The 18,399-nt window shown below is 45.5% G+C and overlaps 3 protein-coding genes across 3 annotated transcripts; 2 read left to right on the top strand and 1 right to left on the bottom strand.

The window, feature by feature from the left end:
• Window positions 1-7,552: 7,552 nt before the first annotated feature.
• P884DRAFT_280498 (isoprenoid synthase domain-containing protein) lies at window positions 7,553-8,245 on the bottom strand (the record flags this gene model as incomplete). Its single annotated transcript, XM_069443446.1, has 1 exon — window positions 7,553-8,245. The coding sequence occupies one exon, from the start codon at window positions 8,243-8,245 to the stop codon at window positions 7,553-7,555; it is 693 nt and encodes a 230-aa protein (XP_069294291.1).
• A 1,960-nt stretch (window positions 8,246-10,205) lies between these two features.
• On the top strand, window positions 10,206-11,358 carry P884DRAFT_210006 (kinase-like domain-containing protein; the record flags this gene model as incomplete). The annotated part of the gene is made up of 2 exons (XM_069438971.1): window positions 10,206-10,701; window positions 10,784-11,358. 2 exons carry the CDS (start codon window positions 10,206-10,208, stop codon window positions 11,356-11,358), a joined length of 1,071 nt encoding a protein of 356 aa, XP_069294290.1.
• Window positions 11,359-12,760: 1,402 nt separating this feature from the next.
• On the top strand, window positions 12,761-14,277 carry P884DRAFT_294683 (uncharacterized protein). The gene is made up of 3 exons (XM_069444292.1): window positions 12,761-13,009; window positions 13,093-13,651; window positions 13,725-14,277. The coding sequence occupies exons 1-3, from the start codon at window positions 12,827-12,829 to the stop codon at window positions 14,159-14,161; spliced, it is 1,179 nt and encodes a 392-aa protein (XP_069294289.1). The 5' UTR covers window positions 12,761-12,826; the 3' UTR covers window positions 14,162-14,277.
• The last annotated feature ends 4,122 nt before the right edge of the window (window positions 14,278-18,399 follow it).

The following is an 18,399-nucleotide window of genomic DNA, read 5'->3' as shown; positions in this document are numbered from 1 at the left end:
GGATATATCCGCCCGTTGACATCGCTAGTAGGCTACCTAATCCTGTTTGTACCCAAGAAAGACAGAAAGCTACGGTTATACGTCGACTATCGGTAACTTAACGAACAGACCGTAAAGAATCGATACCCGTTATTATTAATCTTACAGCTCCGAGATTAGTTAGCAGGAGCCTAATATTTTACATGTCTTGACTTGCCATCGGCCTATAACTATATACGGATCAAAGAAGGCGACGAGTAGAAAACGGCCTTTAGGATACTCTATAGCCACTACAAGTACCTCGTCATGCCATTCGGACTTATAAACGCGTCGGCAACGTTCTAAGCCCTAATTGATCAAGCTATCCGACCCTTTCTCGACAAATTTACGGTATATTATCTTAACAACATACTTATCTTCTCTAAGACGATAGACGAACACTAGAAGCACGTAAGAGTAGTACTAGACGTATTATACGCGTATAAGCTATCAGTCAACAAGGAAAAGAGCGAATTCCATGTTAGGAAGACGGTGTTTTTGGGATACGAGATATCCCCAAGACAAATTCGGATAGAACCCTCAAAGGTTAAAGCCATCAAGGATTAGCTACGACCGACGTTAGTCACGGAAGTACGAAGTTTCATCGGGTTTGCAAACTTCTACCAGATGTTCATCAGGAATTTTAGAGCGATCACACGACCATTACACGAGCTTACCAAGAAGAACGCTAAGTTCCAATAGGAAGAGCGACACGAGCAAGTATTCACGCAGATTCGCGACGCCATCATCGAGGATCCAATGCTAGTACTACTAGACCCTAAGAAGCCATTCGAGGTAGAAACGGACGCTTCAGACTACGCTATCGGAGGATAGTTAGGATAACGAGACGAGCAAGGGAAGCTATATCCTATAGCCTTCTTTTCAAAGAAACTCGATGGACCACGTCTTAACTATCTAATCCACGACAAGGAACTACTTACGATTATCAAAGCTTTTAAGGAATGGCGACTATATCTCAGCGGTACGATCGAACCAGTACAAGTGTACACGGATCACAAGAATCTACGGTACTTTACGACGACGAAGGAGCTTAACAGACAACAAATACGATAGGCAGAATTCCTCGCGGAATTCAATTTCGAGATCTGCTACAAGAAAGGTAAAGAAAACGCACGAGCAGACGCTTTAAGCCGACGAACGGATCATACGGAAGGACGAACGGAAACGACGCCACCGTTATTCAAGGAACGAATAGACGGAACACTATACCACGAAACGCAGACACCTATGGAAGATGATCTACTCGGCTCGTTCCTAGAATGTTACGCAATCTTTCGAGAAGAAAGGATCAACGAGGCACAATATCAAGCAGTACCTGGACCAATGGTACCTAGCGAAGTAGAAGAAAAAGATAGGAAACTCTGGTACCGAGGCAAAGCATATATCCACGACAAAGACCAATAGCTACAAATGATTTGGGAACTCCACGAGTCGAAACTCGGAGGACACAAAGGAGTCACGAAGACTATCGCATAAGTCAAGAAACATTACGACTTTCCACAGTTAACGGCACGAGTTAAGGAAGTCGTACGGAGCTACGATATCTACAATCGAAGCAAGACGGCACGACATAAGCCGTACGGGCTACTTTAGCCACTACCAACAGCTGATAAACCATGGAGTTCAGTTACGATAGACTTCATCACGAAGCTGCCAGAATCTAAGGACACGGCCATAGGAGTGATCTACGATAGCATTCTCACTATAGTAGATCGCCTGACTAAATAGGTATACTTCTTTCCCTATAAGGAGTCTTGGATAGCTAAACAGCTAGCAGACGTGATCTATCGGCAAGTTACATTAGTGTACACTTGGCCGCAAGAATAGATCACCGATAGAGACACCAAGTTCGTATCAAAGTTTTGGCAAGCGTTAATGTAACGATTAGGCGTTAATAGCAAACTGTCAACGGCATATCACCCGCAGACTGACGGACAAACGGAACGACTGAACCAAGTTGTCGAGCAATACCTCCGTTCCTACGTCAACTACCAGCAGGATGACTGGGTCATGCTGTTGCCGACAGCACAACTCGCTTACAACACAACGCCAACGGAAACGACCAAAGTCACACCGTTCTTTACAAACTACAGATACGAAGTAGACCTGAGGCAAGGACTAGAGGTTATAGTGCCAAGAGCAGCAGTCAAAGCAGAACAGATGTACGCATTGTATAAGAAGCTTAAAAAGGAACTCGAGTTTGTCAGGACCAGAATGAAGAACTACTACGACAAATATAGGCTCGAGGGACCTTACCTAGAGAGGGGAGACAAAGTCTACTTAATTGTACGAAACCTACGAACCAAACGACTAAGTACAAAGCTAGACTTTAAGAAGGTCGGACCCTTTATTATCAAAGAACGAATTTCGACATCTAACTACCGACTATCGTTACCGTCATCTATACGATTACGGACGGATGTTTTTCATATTTTACTTCTCGAACTAGCACCAAAAAACGCCAAGGTTGCTACATACATCAAAGCAGAAGACGAAGAGGAAGAATGGGACATCGAAGAAATTCTAGATTCACGTATCATCAATAGGGAACTGTAGTATCTGGTCAAATAGCTCGATTTCGGACCAGAAGACAACTCATAGGAACCAGTTAAGAACTTAAACTGCCCTAAGAAACTCGAACAGTTCCATCGGCAGAACCCGGATCGGCCAAAGGCAAACCCAGAACAGAACCGAAAATAGCGCCCTAGTTAACAACGTCGACGTCACCATTAAGTTGCACGTCCAGAACGGCCCCCGATTCCTGCTGTTCTACCGCCTCCAATTCGTCCAGATTTGATAAACCCCGTGTAACCATGTCTGCCCCCTTCTCTACCAGAAACTCTCGTTATTTACGAACCCGAGTTAGATAGGCTAACGCCTTAGAAGCTTTACGTTGGTATTCTCGTAGCAAGGCTTCGGCCTCTTTCTCTTCAGCCTTCAAACGACGTTGCTCGCGTATAATACGATCCACTATATCGCGATCAGCAGCGTACCCTCGCAAGGGAACAGGAACCTATAGGAAGAAACTAGAACGCCAGAACCATCGTAAGCACGACCCTAACGTACGTAAGCCTCGTAGCGACGAGATTTTTCAATCATTTTGTATACTCGGTTATACTCTGCGTAATAGGAACATGCCATCACTACGAACCCGTGATCGGAAATAAACTAAGCTAGACGCTTACGACGAATAGACGCTTAGGATCTACATACGTTAGATAGTATAATTGATAATACAAAGGATAACAAGGGGCCAAGGAGAAAAAACACATACAAGGATCGCAAGGGATGTTGGCGCTATTTAAAACGGCCTAAAGAGGGCTTTCAGGTCAAAAGCCTCGGAGAGAGGGCATCGTGTCACGGAAATATATATACAGATGCCGCCTAGGCCACTAGCACAGACAGGCCAATCAACCGAGGGAATGGAAGGACCAATCACAACATGGGAAGCATTGTGATCACTATGTTCACCAGTGATCAGGGTGATCACCACCATACGCTCACTCACGATCACCGTGATCAGGAGTGATCACCAGGGTTATATAAACATGTAGACAATCACTCGTTATGGTGGACTCTGGGAGTTCACTAGTGATAGCAATCATAACCACAGTACTTATACCAAGCATCGCTGACTACTGTGCGAGACAACTCTAGTGTTGTTGTGAACCTTTTGGCTTCACCGAATCCCTCAGACGACTTGTACCTTTGTCCCGCATCACTCACCTTCGTCTGGACCCTTTCAGAAGAAGTCTGAGTTGGGTTCGTCACACTAGACCGGGAGGGAAGGCCTCTTTAGGGCTGTTCTAGCTACTTCTCCTTTTCTTTGTAGTATATTAGTATTCTGGATTAGGCGTTAAAGGAGGGATAGAGGTTTTTATCCGGCCTATTAGGTACGGTTTCCTTTATATATAACTAGAGAGGCTCTGGTATACTTATTAGCATAGCGGTATAGGACTAATAATAATAATAATAATAATAGGTTAGTATAAGATAAGTTAATTCTAGTTATTAATATATCTCCTTTTATATCCTTCTCTCTCTATAGTTTAGATACTACCTACTACCTTTGTATTTACTAATATTTATTACTAAGCTAAAGGGCTTTAAGATCTATAATAATCTTATAATATTTCTTAACTACTATTATATAATTATCCTAGGGAATTCCTTATCTAACTATTATATATTTAAGTTTTAGAGAGAGGTATTATTATAATTTAATTAGGTATATCTTATTACTCTAAAGGAAGCTACTTACCTTTAATAGCTTGGCCTTAAACTAAATAATAAAGGTAGTAAACAGTTTATTATCTCTCTATTATAAGAACTCTAGCTCTAATAAGGCCACTATCTTCTTATAGGGGTTAGAGAAGACGTTCTTAAGATATTAGAGGAACTAAGTCAGGTTATACCTAACTTTTAAGCCTATAGATTTATAGTAGGCTATAACTTAGGTCTATACCTAGTATATAAGGTTTCCTTAGATAAAGACCTATTAGTTATAATTAGAGCTAATAAAATCTCTATTAGCTATAAGGACATATTCTATTATACTCTTCTATACTATAAAGAGTTCCTTTTTACTATCGAAAGGTTATCTAGTTAAGAGACACTTCTATTATAGCTACTAAGCTTTAAGGGATACCTTAGCTAACTTAGGGGTTAGGATAGGTTAGGTTTAGGATACCTAGAGGGTATTAATCGTAGTATTCTACTGTTCTACTACTACTTAAAGGGAGCAGACAAGCTCCTATAATTCTGCTAAGCTTAAGGGCCTATATACTCTCGAATCTACTATGACTATATTATTAATAACTCCTTTAAAGAGTTACTACTAGTAGGAAGGTAGTTAAAATGTAATATACTAGCCTTATAGTATCTATAGATAAACATATAATGTTCTATTTAACTACCTTAGGGAGGAAAAAGAGGAAGAATATAAGAGTTATATAGAGGAGTACCTTTTAACTAATATATATATATATAACCTAGGTAGGGCCTAGTTAGGCTCTAGGTCGGGCCCTAACCGGGCCTTGGCCGTATATCTACTAGACAAGTTATAAACAAGTAACGAACGCTCTATAGACCTATAAGGTGTAAGTGAGTAGGGCAGGGTAGGTCTATTCTATACCTAGGTAAAGCCTAGGCATTGTCTAGCCTAGGTATAGCCTAGGCTTATAATATACCTAAAGGTTAATAAAGGTTAGATAGCTTATTACTATTGTTATTAGAGCTTAAGGAACTAGGTTCTCTACCTCTATTACCACTAGTTATAAAGTATAGGACTTTATATAAAGACTATATATATTTAGGGCGGCTAAGGTTATAACAATAGCTAATATTAATACCTTTAGGAGGTATAAGGAAGGTATTACTATTACATTATATATCTTCTACGAGATCGCTAACTTGCTATACTTCTTTTATAATAGTACTAAGTCTAGTAAGGTCAAAGGAAGATCGCTAATAACTAGGCAGTTAATCGTTAATCTTATTATCTATATTATATATTATATTAACTAAGTCCTTTATTTAAGATACTACTTAGCCAAGTATATTACTATACTAATTTATATAGATTTCTAGCCCTTTAATATAATTAGCTAATAGTACTATCGTTTCTTCTATATATTTCTCTAGACACTAGGAGATTCGATCTTTAGCTTCTTATAGGTAGTTTACAAAGTTATAGTACATTCTAATAAGACTCTTTTTAAGCATTTAAGACAGCTTATAGATAGCTCCTTTAATCTTATTAAAAATACTATCAATTTATTCCTTTAGCTAATTAAACTAAAGATCTATCTTACTATTTAACCAAGCTAACGTTTCCTTATTTATACTAAACTTATTAGGTTTAGCTTACTATAGCTTATATTTATTAGTAAATTTAAGTAGTAACTCTAGCTCTTATTAGGGATCTTCTTAAGGTTAGTTATTAGGATTATATTCTAACGCTTATACCTATAGTATATAGGGCATCTTATCATACCTCCTTAAAACGCTTATAGCGTAGTTAGATAGTTCCCTAATATTTAGTTTTTTAGTAGGAGTATTTAAAGGATAGGAAGATTAAGGAAGATCTTCTGTAGGAAAAGATCCTAGGGTTAATATAAGATTCGCCTAGCCACCGGTTACCAAGTCGCCAGGGTCAAACGAAGATAGGGTTAATAGAAGAGAGGAGGATTGTCCTAGTTACTAAGTCGCTAAGAAGAAGGAAGAGGATAGATAACTACCCTAGTTACTAAGTCGCTAGGAACAGAGATTTTGTAGTAATTATAATAGAATTGCCTAGTTCGGTTACCAAGTCGCCGAAACAGAGCGTAACTATCACGAAAGTGGTACTAGATTAATTGTCAAAGCGATACGAATCTAGTTTTGATAGTTGGAAGCAGAGTTTCTGCTACCATTTGATAGAAGATGGTTCTAATTGATGGAAGAAAGTTGGTAAGTTGTAAATAGTTCAAAAGTGCGATGTCTCCTTCCTACGTTTGCTGGCCCTGTGGCTCTGTATAAGTAGAGGATAGGAACAAAGAACACTCCGTTTGCCAGCCCGTTTGCCAGATCCACAGGGCTTATCTTATCCAACCTTATATGATAGACGCGTCCGTAGACAACGTACTGCATCACACAGCTTATTCAACACCCCGATTGAACATTATGACGACTAACGTTCGAGCACCACCCCGGGACGACCTGCCAACGGATGCGGGAAGGAAACGAAGAGAGCGGTTGGGTTGGCAACGCGGCAGGGTGATTGGACATTGAGCATGCCATCTCTGCTATCGCAGTTGGTTGAGCGACGTGATCTGGTCCCAGCCGGGGACTTGAGTAATCATCCTGAAGCCGCATTGTTTCTAATGCTCATGAGCGGAGTTTGCGGGCAGCAGGCACCCCGACAAGGTTCGGTACGGGGTGCTATAGAGCACTGTTACAACTGCGCCGTGTACCTGGCGCAGTCAAGGAGCCCGGGTTTCCGAGGCAGATGGTCGACCTCCCAGCAGGGGGCGCGGGGCTCTCTTTGTTTACAATGCAACATTGGATGTCATAAATACAACAAATGGCTTCATTCCTTGGGATAAGGTCCGAAACCGAGGAGGGTCAGAGGCGGCCAGAAAAACTGAGATGTCGCCCAAGGAAGAGCTCGTCAAGGACCGGTAGTGATCCGGCCGGTTGTTTACAGTGATGCACGCCGGTAAGGGGCTGTCTGTAATTATCTCGGCATCCAACCCGCTTCCCCCCAACACCCCCTCCCCCCTCCCCCTTCCCCCCAGAAATATGGACCGAATGCCGGCGCAGCTGCGGCAAGGCATGCAGGGGGCGAATCATAGGGGGGGGGGGAGTTGGTGGCTTGATCTGACGCGGATCACACGCCGCGATTCCAGCTACAGCAGACAGGGGCGGGAGATCGAGGCTGAGCCGACAACGTCAACGAGGTCTCGGCAGGGCGACCCGATTAGGAGGAGTTTAAGAGAACAGCAATCAAATGCCTTGTGTAACATCAATTATCTCAAGGTTTTCCAAACAGCTCGCACAAGCGGTAGCGCGGGGATGAGGTATGAAAGTGTGTGATGCCTTTCGCGTATGCATCAAAGTTGGCAAGATACTCGGGCTCGTCGGCAAGGGTGGCGAGCACGCGGTCCCGAATGCGAATACCCTCGTCGGCCAGAGTGCGCAGCGCCGCCAACACGTCAACCTTGTCCTTCTGTGCCCGCATCTGAACGTAGTTCGCCTTCTCCCCAGCCAACAGCTCCTTGTAGAAGGAGATGACGTCGTTGACAATGTTGGTGAAGGTGATCACGTCGGCTATCACCTGGACATACTTCGCTAGCCCGCCCGTAGGCAGGTTCAGGTCTGAAGCCCGTGCTAGCGCCAACAACGAGTACATGGGCGAGAGCCCCGTCTTGAAGCGTAACCAGTCCGGGAAGTTGGGTGCCTGTGGGTGCACAGAGGCGCACTCTGTCAGCTGCTCAATGCCGATGCCATTGATGAAGTCATAGCAGGCCACGACGATCATGTTGGCAACGAGTGGGTCGAAGACGCTCCACAGGCGCGGCGTCAGCTCGCGGGCGTACCAGTCAAGTACCGGGTCGCCGCACGGCTGTCCTGTGGCCACGTTGAGCTGCAGGCGCCGGAGCACGTCGGGCTTGTGCCCCAGCAAGTCCTCGGCGTGGAAGAAGAAAAGGGTGAGCTGCGCCACCATAACCTGGTACTCGAGCGGGTGCGACCACGTAAAGTCGGCCGCCACATAGCACCCCAGGGTGAGCTGGCCCTTTGAGTCAATAAAGTCCAAGTGGGCCCTGAGACTCGATGCTTGGAGCTCCGACACGACAGCGGCACGGAGCTTGTCGATAGATGTTAGAGTAAGGGCCTCTGCGTCTATCGCACGGCCTCCGGTAACCCCGTGGACAAAGTGCGAGAGTGTTTCCCTGAGGGCGGCGACCGAAGCCTATGCCCTTGTCAGCACGTTGCCAATTCACTCAACATCAGTCACCTTGTGGGAATAAGTGGCTAAGGAGGAAGCATACCTCGGTAAGCATTTTCGCTTTGATGGCCGGTATGGATAATTCGGTATATCAGACTCGGTCAAAGGATGGAACGACGTTGAGGAAGCAACGGTAGGACAACAAAGTAGCAGCTGGCACAGTAGTAGCACCTGGAGTTCAAGTAGACAGGGCGGTTTCCCGGGTTTAGAAGGCAGAAGTGCCTCTATATTGGCTGGGGATGATGACGAGGGAGGCTGGTGCAAAATACAGATCACTCGAAGACGAGAACGAGCAACCAAGCGCGGATTTTAAGGATTCGAAGGTTCAAAATGAATCCTTTAACCCCTTGGCAAAGCCACCTTCGCCAAGAGGACTTAGATATTTGAAGATCTTCAACCATACTGTATAAAGTTCGACTCACTTCACTATTCAGCGGCCTAGTTCGATTGCCCGCTGTTTCCAGCCAAGCCTACAGCCAAGCCTGGCTGCTCAGGGGTGTTTACGCTGCGCGTTTTCAAGGGGTGGCGGGGTTGGCAGGGAAGAAAGAAGCATTGCCATTGAAAGGCGTCATTGAAGCGAAGCTTCATTGACGAGCTCTGAAATGTACAGATTACAGCACCGTGTACTTCCGTACATGAAAGAAGCGAGGAAGGAATTATTTACTGGGCGTTTTTTTTTCGAAAGCTATCTAAGGATTGTGCCACAGGCTGACCGGCTCGTGCGCACCGTGTATGCACGTGGTTTCTACGTGGCCAGGCCAGTGTCGATACTGGCATGCAGTAGTATTCATTGTCATTAAATATAGGTGTTGGAAGGTTGGCTTGCATGCCAGTATCCAATGGTCACAGAATGCATCCTCTTTTTGAAGTGTGTTGGGTGCTGGGAGCGACAGAGGATGTGAGGGTTGGTGTAGCGTTGTGGCTCAGGGGCATGCACACCCTTGGACGAACATCATCACCGGTTCTGGCGGACGGTGGAGAGGTCATATCCGCCACGACAATCCTGTCAAAAAAACCATCATGACAATTCTGTCATGATGTGACATCCGCTGGTGTTGGCTCTGCCGGCATAAACGTCGCAGGCAAGGAGGAGTCCCGGAGGCGCAGCCCCCTGGCCACTGGGCAAAGACACCATGAAAAATGCGAGATCTGCACGTATGTACTGTACGTGTACATCGCCAACTGGTGTTTTATAGGTGGAGTGGTGGCAAAGGATTCTGTGCACTACATAGGGCCTTCGAAAACGATTTAATACCCGATTGGATAAGACCCTGCAGGTATTTAAGGGATAGAGGACATGGAGGATTCGAAGCCTCGATGAATGACAATCTCACAGCGAGAAGAAGAGCAATCCCATGTACTGTACGGAAATATCCCTTGATGATTCGAAACAACTGTAGGTACGTTAACGTACCCTTGCCAAACTACGCTAAAACGGGATGGAACAGGGAGGTAACCAACGTCAAGGTTTAAGTTACCACCTGGGCACTTCAGAAGCGGTGTGGGAAAGCGGGGTAAAGCTCATAGTACCAAGATAGGTAGGTGCTGTGTGCAATAGAGATGGGACTTGTTTACGGATTACTTAAGGTGGAATGGGCGGCTATCTCAAATTGTCCCGGCTTGTGCTCCAAATTTCCTTTCATCCACTTCTCAAACAGCGCAGAACGAGACGAGAAATATGTCGGGATCAGACAGTGAGCAGCTTCCAGCCCTCCCTTCGGATCTGACCTCCGAGTGGCTGGGTAGCAAGCTCGGGCACAAGATCAAGAGGGCCGAGAACACACGAACCATTTGGGGCACCGCTAGCAAGCTGTTCTTTGCCATCACGTACGAGGACGCAAGTACCGACGAGCGGCCGACCCATATCTGTGTCAAGGGTGTCTTCGACCCTAGGATGATGCAGGCGCAACCGTGGACAGTCAGCCTAGCGCAGCGCGAAGCCGACTTCTACTCCAAACTGGCCCCTAACATCAAGAACATGATCTTCCCGAAGGCCTGGTGGAGCGGTACAAGCGACAAGCAGGGTATGGCAATTATGAACGATCTTACTAAGGAGGGCTGCTCCTTTCCTGCAGAGGTTGCCTCGTACCCAGCTGAGCAGGTCATGAATGGCGTTGAGCAGCTGGCTGGCCTGCATGCCCAGTACTGGGGTCAGAGTCAGGAAGACCATCCCTGTAAGCAAATCGCCCCCCTCCCCTTTCCCCTCCGCCAAGCAGGCGGTCTGTCAGCAAAGCTAACCAGGTGCAACTACCCCAGGGATCTGGAATAACTACGACCCCGCTATGAAATTCATGTGTGCATCATGGGACGAAGTGGTGCGGACTCCGGGCCGACCCCAGCTACCGGAGTACCTGATGGATGGCAAGCGATGCAACGAGGCGCTGGACCGCTACTACGCCGAGCGCAACCCGCGATTCCGCACGCTGCTGCACGGCGACACACACATCGGCAACGTCTACTTCACGGCCGACGGCCGCATTGGCTTCCTGGACTGGTCTGCGTTCCACTTCGGCTCGTGCTTCCACGACGTTGTGTACCACATGACGGCTATGCTGAGCGTCGAGGACCGCCGCGCGCACGAAATGGAGATCCTCGACCACTACCTCGAGATGCTGCACCGGCTCGGGGGTCCCAAGTTTGATCGTCATAACGACCCCGAGGTCATGATCGAGTACCGGCGCTCCTTTATGACCAACGTTATCTGGCTCATCTGCCCCGACGGTCTGCAGTCCAAGGAGCGTGTTGCTGTCTTGTGCGAGCGCACCGTTGCCGCTTACGACGATCATAAGGTCATTGATTGCATTCTTGGCCAGCCAAAGCCGCACGCTTAAGACACGAGGACGAGGTGTATCTGTTCAATGTGGGTTCCTTGAACACATGACAGGCTCGGAGGTAACGTCTTCCACACCCGCTTTGGTCATCCTAGCAATTTGGCCACCGGTCCGCCACAGCTCGCAATGAGCTGTGAAACAGCCGATAACGGACGGTTTCAGACCGGAGGCCAACTTGCTAGGGTTGACTAAAATGAACATGGGGAGACATTATGTTGCGCTATAGGGCAGCGCTTACGCGGTAAATTCAGGGTCAATCTCAAGGTGTATTTGGAAGGTTAACACTGTCGGAAATAACTCCCACTGGCTCTAAGTTAAATCAACCTGATTGACTGCGCGCCATGACTGGCTGCCAATTTGCTGCTGATCGTCTGCTTCTATACGTAGCGATTCCGTCTTTTCAAGTGCCTTGTGCAACGACGTGGCAATTCGCTGTTGGTTTTTCTAATAATAGGACCAGGTATATACGTGCTCTAACGTTACTGTGTAGTTATATACCTATAGCAGAATTTACTACAATACTGTTGAAAGATGTGGCCCTCAAAACACGGCCTTGGAACTGCGGGAGCTGTGGGAGTGGTTTGGCAGGCTTGGAAGGTCAGGGCAGTCAATTCAGGGGTATCAGTGGCTTGGCATGGCAGGTACGGATTACTTCAGGGTCTGGGCATAGCCCAGACCACTGTTAATGGCCTAACTGCCCTGCAGCTCTCGGAAACTGCATCCGATACGACCTGTTGTGGCCCCCCACTCCTAACCCCTGCCTCAACGGCCGGGGAACTGCCCCGGGCCGGGGAACTGCCCCGGGCCGGGGAACTGCCCCGAGCAGGGGCCTCACAGTCCCACATCAGGCGTGTGTCTGGTGGAGTATCGGTGTGCAGGCAACGTGACACTCCCGAAGATGGGCCGATTCGGATATGGGTTGCTGAACGGGGGCGGGACAGTCTCGTAGTGCATATTCATGGCAACATATCTGCCTACTCAGTAGTTATACCTGAGGTCTCGATTGCCATCCTGATTGGGTAAATGGGCAAGAACGACGGTGCTAGCCCTCGATCACTGCGTCGTGCCTGACTTTTGACCGTTTGGAGCTGTTACCGCGCAGCCGAAATGCCCAGGCACGCAGGCACGGCACCGCTGCTCCCCCTTAACCGTGTGGCAATCTGCACGGCAAAACTTCGAGGGTCTGAGTGACCAACGCCTCCAGCCGCTCAGCATTTAATCAGGTACTTACCTGATAATTAGTTTTAAGCTTGGTTTCCTTATCCTTGACCCTGGTCCTGCGAAGGAATTAAGGAACGGTCTGCACATTCCTAACGTGGTTTATTTGACCACCTAACTAATGTTAGATGGTCCCAGGGGGCAACGGGCCGCTTGATGGAATTTCACATAGACACATACAGAATGTCTTTTTTCCCACTCACGACAGTTTCCTCCTCCTCGTACCCCAAGGATCAAGTCAAAGTGCATCATGGCCAAAGATTTGACGACGACCACGTTTGAGCCCATCCAGCCCGAGGGCCTGGCGCTCTCGATGTTGGTGACAACCGTCGTCTTCACCATCTTGTCCAGCATCATGGTCTGCCTACGATTCTACGTCCGCATCACACTACGATCCTTCTCCGTCGAGGACTGGCTGATGCTTGCTGGATGGGTAAGTGCTTGCTGCCCTGTTCTGTTCCGATGAACCAAGAATGCTGGATTGCGGACGCAGGACTGATCGTGAACTCTCTCTAGATCGTAAACCTCGGACATAACGCCGCGGTTATTGTTCTTTCGTTCTGCGGTATCGGGTCCCACGACGACGTCATCACGGTCGGCATGATGTACAAGATGGGACTGTGGACGATAATCTGGCAGTTCTTGTACGTCTTGGACGGCGCACTTATCAAGTCGAGCATCATCTGGACGCTCCTTCGGCTGGCCAAGGGCTTGAACAAAACGTATACATACATACTCTGGGCACTGTTCGCCTTGGGCTGGGTTGTCTGGCAGATTTCATGGCCCGTAGCCATCTTCCAATGCAAACCCGTGGCTGCGGCCTGGGGCGAGCCGGGAGACTGCACTTCAGGCCAGAGGGTCATTCTGAACGTGTCGTACTTCGTCTCGGCGGCGAATATTTTCACCGACGTCAGCACCTCTCTGGTGCCTATCTTCCTGCTCCGCCACACCCGTATGCCCACGAAACTGAAGCTCTTGACCATGGGCGTTTTGTCGCTGGGTATTTTTGCGTCCGTGGCCACCGTGATCCGGATCGCCTACACATGGGCTTACACGGCGACTGTTGACAAATATTGTACGTGGTTAAGTCCTAACAGTTTCGTTTCTTTTCTCAAGAGGGGAAGGGAGCTGATGGCGAAGCGCTGCAGACACAATCGCAAAGATCGTCATGTTGACAGTGCTCGAGTGCGACTTGGGCATTATAGCTGGGTCGATGCCTATGATCCGCCGTCTCTTCCGCGCCCTCGCAGCCTCACATGGCTCCAATGAGGTAACGCCCGGCCATTCCGGCGATGTGAACCTGGTGACTATCGGCGGCACCGGCGGGCGCGCGCGGCGCACCCGCATCAAGCTGGCAAACACCGCCAACGACACAATCATCGGCGAGCATCAGGATAAAGAAAGCAATGACGATAGCGACTCGACTCGCCGCATCATTCAAGTCACCCGCGAGGTCAAGCAGGACACTAGTGTCTCGCATCGCGGCGGGCCTGACAACCAGTTCCAGGTCGCCGTCTCCGGCAGCGGCGGGCCAGGCCAGAATTTCCATCTCCCCATCTCAACCCGCAACACAGGCCCGAGCTAGGAATGATGACTTGGCGCTGTTGAAACCAGGAGTTACCAGGATGGCGCCAGGGATCGCCAGGGCTGGCGCACCTCGATAGATCTGGCCTAGGAGTGTGGTGTTTTGGGCAAATCGAGCATTTTTCTTCGCACCCACAGGATCTTCCATAACCCAATCGAACCGTGGTATATACTTTCTCTTCGCGCCGAAGCACTCGGGAGCGGATCGACATTACATACTCTATCACAGAATAATACTCAGAAGGCTACGTAACGCTTTGTCTTGGTCTTGGTACTGCAAAACGATTACCGATTGTAGATAAACGGTCTGGTCGAGGTGGGTAGTGCTGAGTCCCCTCTAATGTTACCACATTTTGGAAGGACGCTCTATCAATGCCTGGCACGAATGAGCAGACATAATATTCCACGGCATGGCTACCCAGATTAAGGCAACATGCTTCCAAAGATTCCGGCATGGGATTCCTTTCCGAGCCCACCAGCAAGCTGTTTCGGAATGCTAGCAAACGCCAGGAGCAATTGTCCTCCCGAGGGTTGGCTCAAATTGCATTAGTATACTTCAACGAGATTGGCTGTGAAAGATGCCGGTAACTATTCTTGAACATCTCGATCGAGTTGGGAATATGTAGCGGTGCAGGACCTCTCCAAGAGCGCCCCTGTGGTAAGTCCGTGCACCCACCAATGGATCAGGCCACCAATAGATTAAACTTTTACCACACCCTGATTTGGCACCCATCTGTTCTAAACCACCACAGTTCTACCAAAATAAGCTCAAATTAAGCCTTATTATCCTCCTTTAATTCCTCTATCACTATAGTCTCCAAAGATATCATCTAACTCACAATACAAGCTGTCTAGGCTAGCCAGTCTATCCGTAAGGCTAGCCAGATATAAAAGGTCTCCTTTTCTACCCTTTATAATTAGATTATCTTTACTACCTAATTAAAGGGCTAGTATAAGGCCTAGGTAATATAGAGGCTTAGCTATAATTAAGAAAAATACTTAGCTAACTAGATCTTAGCCTAGGAACCTTTAAGGCTCCTAATAAAATATTAACAAATCTAGGTCTCTATTAACTATATCCTTTATACCTTTAGATTTAATTAGATTATTAGGAAGTATTAGTTTTAGAAGTTTATTAAGAGATACCTAGTCTTAAAGATTAAAAAAGATAAATATAAAAATAGGGTATCTAAAGCCCTCTTAAAGGCTATTTATCACTATAAGCTAGCTAGATAGAGGGCAACTCTCTAGGGGGCCTAGAATAACCAAACGCTACTCTAAAAGCTAGAACAGTAGGCCCGGCTTAAGAGTTTTACTCCCATTGACCCCCTAAAGCTCCTAGCCCTCTAGGATCCCTAGGGGGGCCCTGACTCTATAACCTTCGAGGCTAAGGCCTATACCCTTATAAGCCGGTTCTTCCTAAACCTAGCTACTAACCTTAATAATATCTAGGACCCTAGCTTGACTAAGGAGTGCCCTAGCTACTTTATTATTAAATAGAGGGTCACCCTAAAGGATATTAGCTATACCCTATAGAGGGCTACCCCTTAGAAGGCTTTAGGGGCTGACCTATTACCTATAGGCCTATTAAAGGCCTATAGGGAACTGTTAGCCTATATACTTATAGTTTTAACTACTAGGTACCTATAACTAGGGTAGTTCTTATTATAGTTTAAAGAAGCTAAGATTATATTCCTATAAAAGCCTAGTAAACCCTTTATAGCTTATAGGACCCTTAGAGGCTATAGGCTTATTATCTTATTACTTATTATAGCTAAGGTTATAGAGGTAATAGTAGTAATAAGGGTTACTAAGGCTATAGAGGCTAATAGGCTTTTATTAGATAAATAGATAGGAAATAGGGCTAATAGGTCTATGGAGCTAGTAATATAACTAGTAATAATATAAGTATAAGAGGCTTAGAGGTAAAAGGAAATTACCTCCCTCTTATAGCTTAATATATCTAGGGCCTTTAATATTATTAACTATACTAGGCTATTAGCTACCCTCTAGGATCTAGGCTACCTAAGGTAGCTAGTCCTCTAGGTTAGGGTATAGCTAACTAACTAGTTAGCTTCTCTCTAGTTTAATAGCAAAGTAATAAGGCCTATCCTAGTTCTAATAGGAGTCTTTTAAGGGTCCCCCCTTTCCCTAGTCCTTTTTATATTCTATATTAGCACTTTATATAGGGTACTAAAGGAAGAGTACCTATACCTAGGCCTAATAGGCTTTATAGATAATATAAACCTACTAGCCTTTAATAAGACTCCTAAAGTAAATACTTAATAATTAGAGAGAGTATAAGATACTTACTTATAGTAGGTAAGGACCTATAGGATAGCCTTTATAGCAGAGAAAAGCAAGTTAAACCACTTTAATAAGGGCTATAAATAGTAATATAGGCCGGTTAACATTACCTTACCCTAAGGGAGGGGTAAGCCCTATATAGCCTACTAGTTTAGCTAGATTCCTTAGAGTCTAGCTAGATTAGAGGCTATATTAGTTAGCCTATAAAGGTATTATAGAATATAAGCTTAAGACCTAGGAATTTACCCTTATTAAGATCGCTATAAAGACCTAGGGCTTAGGGCTTACTTAGGCTAAAGAGATATATACTAAGTATATATAGACTATTATAGACTATAAGGCCTCTAGTTTCTATACCTCTATCCCCTTTAGGGGTAACCCCTAAGGCCTAGCCTGGGCCCTAGCCAAGGCTTAAAGCTATAGCCTATAGATAGTTATAAGGGCTTATTAAGCTATACTAATTTATATACTAGAAACTATGTCCTAGGTCCTACTATTTAACCTATACCTTAATAAATAGCTTATAGACTTTAAGGCTAGAATATAATAGCTAGTCCTTTTAAGAGGCTAGAGGCTAATAGGCATTGTAAAGGAGGCCTATTTAAGGCTCTATAAGAGGTTCTAGAGACCTAAGGGCAGGGGAGAACTATAGAGGCTAACAGAGGCTAATTAGCAGTCTATAGAGGCACTATAGTAGGCTAGTAACAATACCTAAGAGGTACTTAGGAGGGCTTAAGAGGATTGGTAGAAGCAAAGGACCTAGGGAGGGGGTAGAAGGCTTAGGAGGCTAGCTAAGTAAGACCCCCCTAAATACCTTTTTACTAATAAGGCCCTAACCTAGTACTAGGGCCTAATAAAGGCCTAGAGATCCTTACTAACCTAGGCTAGGTTAGGGGCTATTAGCCTCTAAGACTTTCTCTTTAAGGCTAAGGTCCTAGAGGTTAATACCTTCCTCTATACCTATAAAGAAGGCTAGGAAATAGTTAAGCACTTGGTAGTATAATATAAAACCCCTCTAAGGCCTAGACCCTAGGTAAGCTAGATAATATAAACCTATCTAGACCTCTATTATATATTGTAAGGTAGAGGTACCTAGGCTTAAAGGCTTATATAGGGGGTAGTTAACTAGCTCTTATAGTTAGGGAAGCTTTTAGAGTATAGGCTAGCTATAAGGCTAGACCTAGACAAGGGGTAGGACCTAGGCTATGCTAGGCCCTAGGGGGCTAAGTACCCCTAGGGCTAGGCTAGCCTAGCTACTCTTTCCTTTTCTTAGTAGTTTGTAAAGTCTTTTACTTGTTTAGTTCTATAGGGGGGTTATAGGTATTTTATCTAGCTTATAGGTATAGTTTTCCTATATATTAGCTTAAGAGGGACTAGTAAGCCCTAAGTAAGGGTATACTAGGGTAGGATAATATATATATCGTTTAGCCTATTTAAGGGTATAGTTATTAGTAAATAATAGTTATATCTTTATCTTCTATAGAGGAGATTCTTTATATACTTAGTTATTTGGATTAGGCTCTAATACCTATATATATAGTATATAAGGCATTTTATTATACCTCTATAGAATACTTATAACATAGTTAGAGAGTTCCTTAAGTATTAGAGATTTAGAAGGGGTATTAGAAGGATAGGAAGGTCTAAGAGGATCTTTTATAGGGAAGGATCCTAGGGTTAATGTAAGATTTACCTAGCTATTATTTGCTTAGGTTAAATAACTACTTTAATAGATAGATTTAATAGAATAATATCCTAATTACTAAGTCACTAGGAAGAAAGATATAAGTCGATAGATAATTACTTTAGTTACTAAGTTACTAAGAAGGAAAAAGCTAAATAGATAACTCTCTTAATTACTACGTTACTAGGAATTAAGAGACTAATAGAAGGAAGACCGCCCTAGTTACCAAGTCACTAGGAATAGAGAGG

Source organism: Thermothelomyces heterothallicus, assembly GCF_042370625.1.
Source record: "Thermothelomyces heterothallicus CBS 202.75 unplaced genomic scaffold P884_scaffold_30, whole genome shotgun sequence".
NCBI classification, from domain to species: domain Eukaryota; kingdom Fungi; phylum Ascomycota; class Sordariomycetes; order Sordariales; family Chaetomiaceae; genus Thermothelomyces; species Thermothelomyces heterothallicus.
This window is presented reverse-complemented; position numbering and strand designations above follow the sequence as displayed.

What these genes read in the sequence shown, in the direction of transcription:
- P884DRAFT_294683 (XM_069444292.1), top strand. Translation starts at nt 12,827, where the DNA reads ATGGCCAAAGATTTGACGACGACCACGTTTGAGCCCATCCAGCCCGAG. An exon ending in GGCTGATGCTTGCTGGATGG is followed by an intron (nt 13,010 to 13,092) that starts GTAAGTGCTTGC and finishes AACTCTCTCTAG; the next exon opens with ATCGTAAACCTCGGACATAA. An exon ending in GGCGACTGTTGACAAATATT is followed by an intron (nt 13,652 to 13,724) that starts GTACGTGGTTAA and finishes GAAGCGCTGCAG; the next exon opens with ACACAATCGCAAAGATCGTC.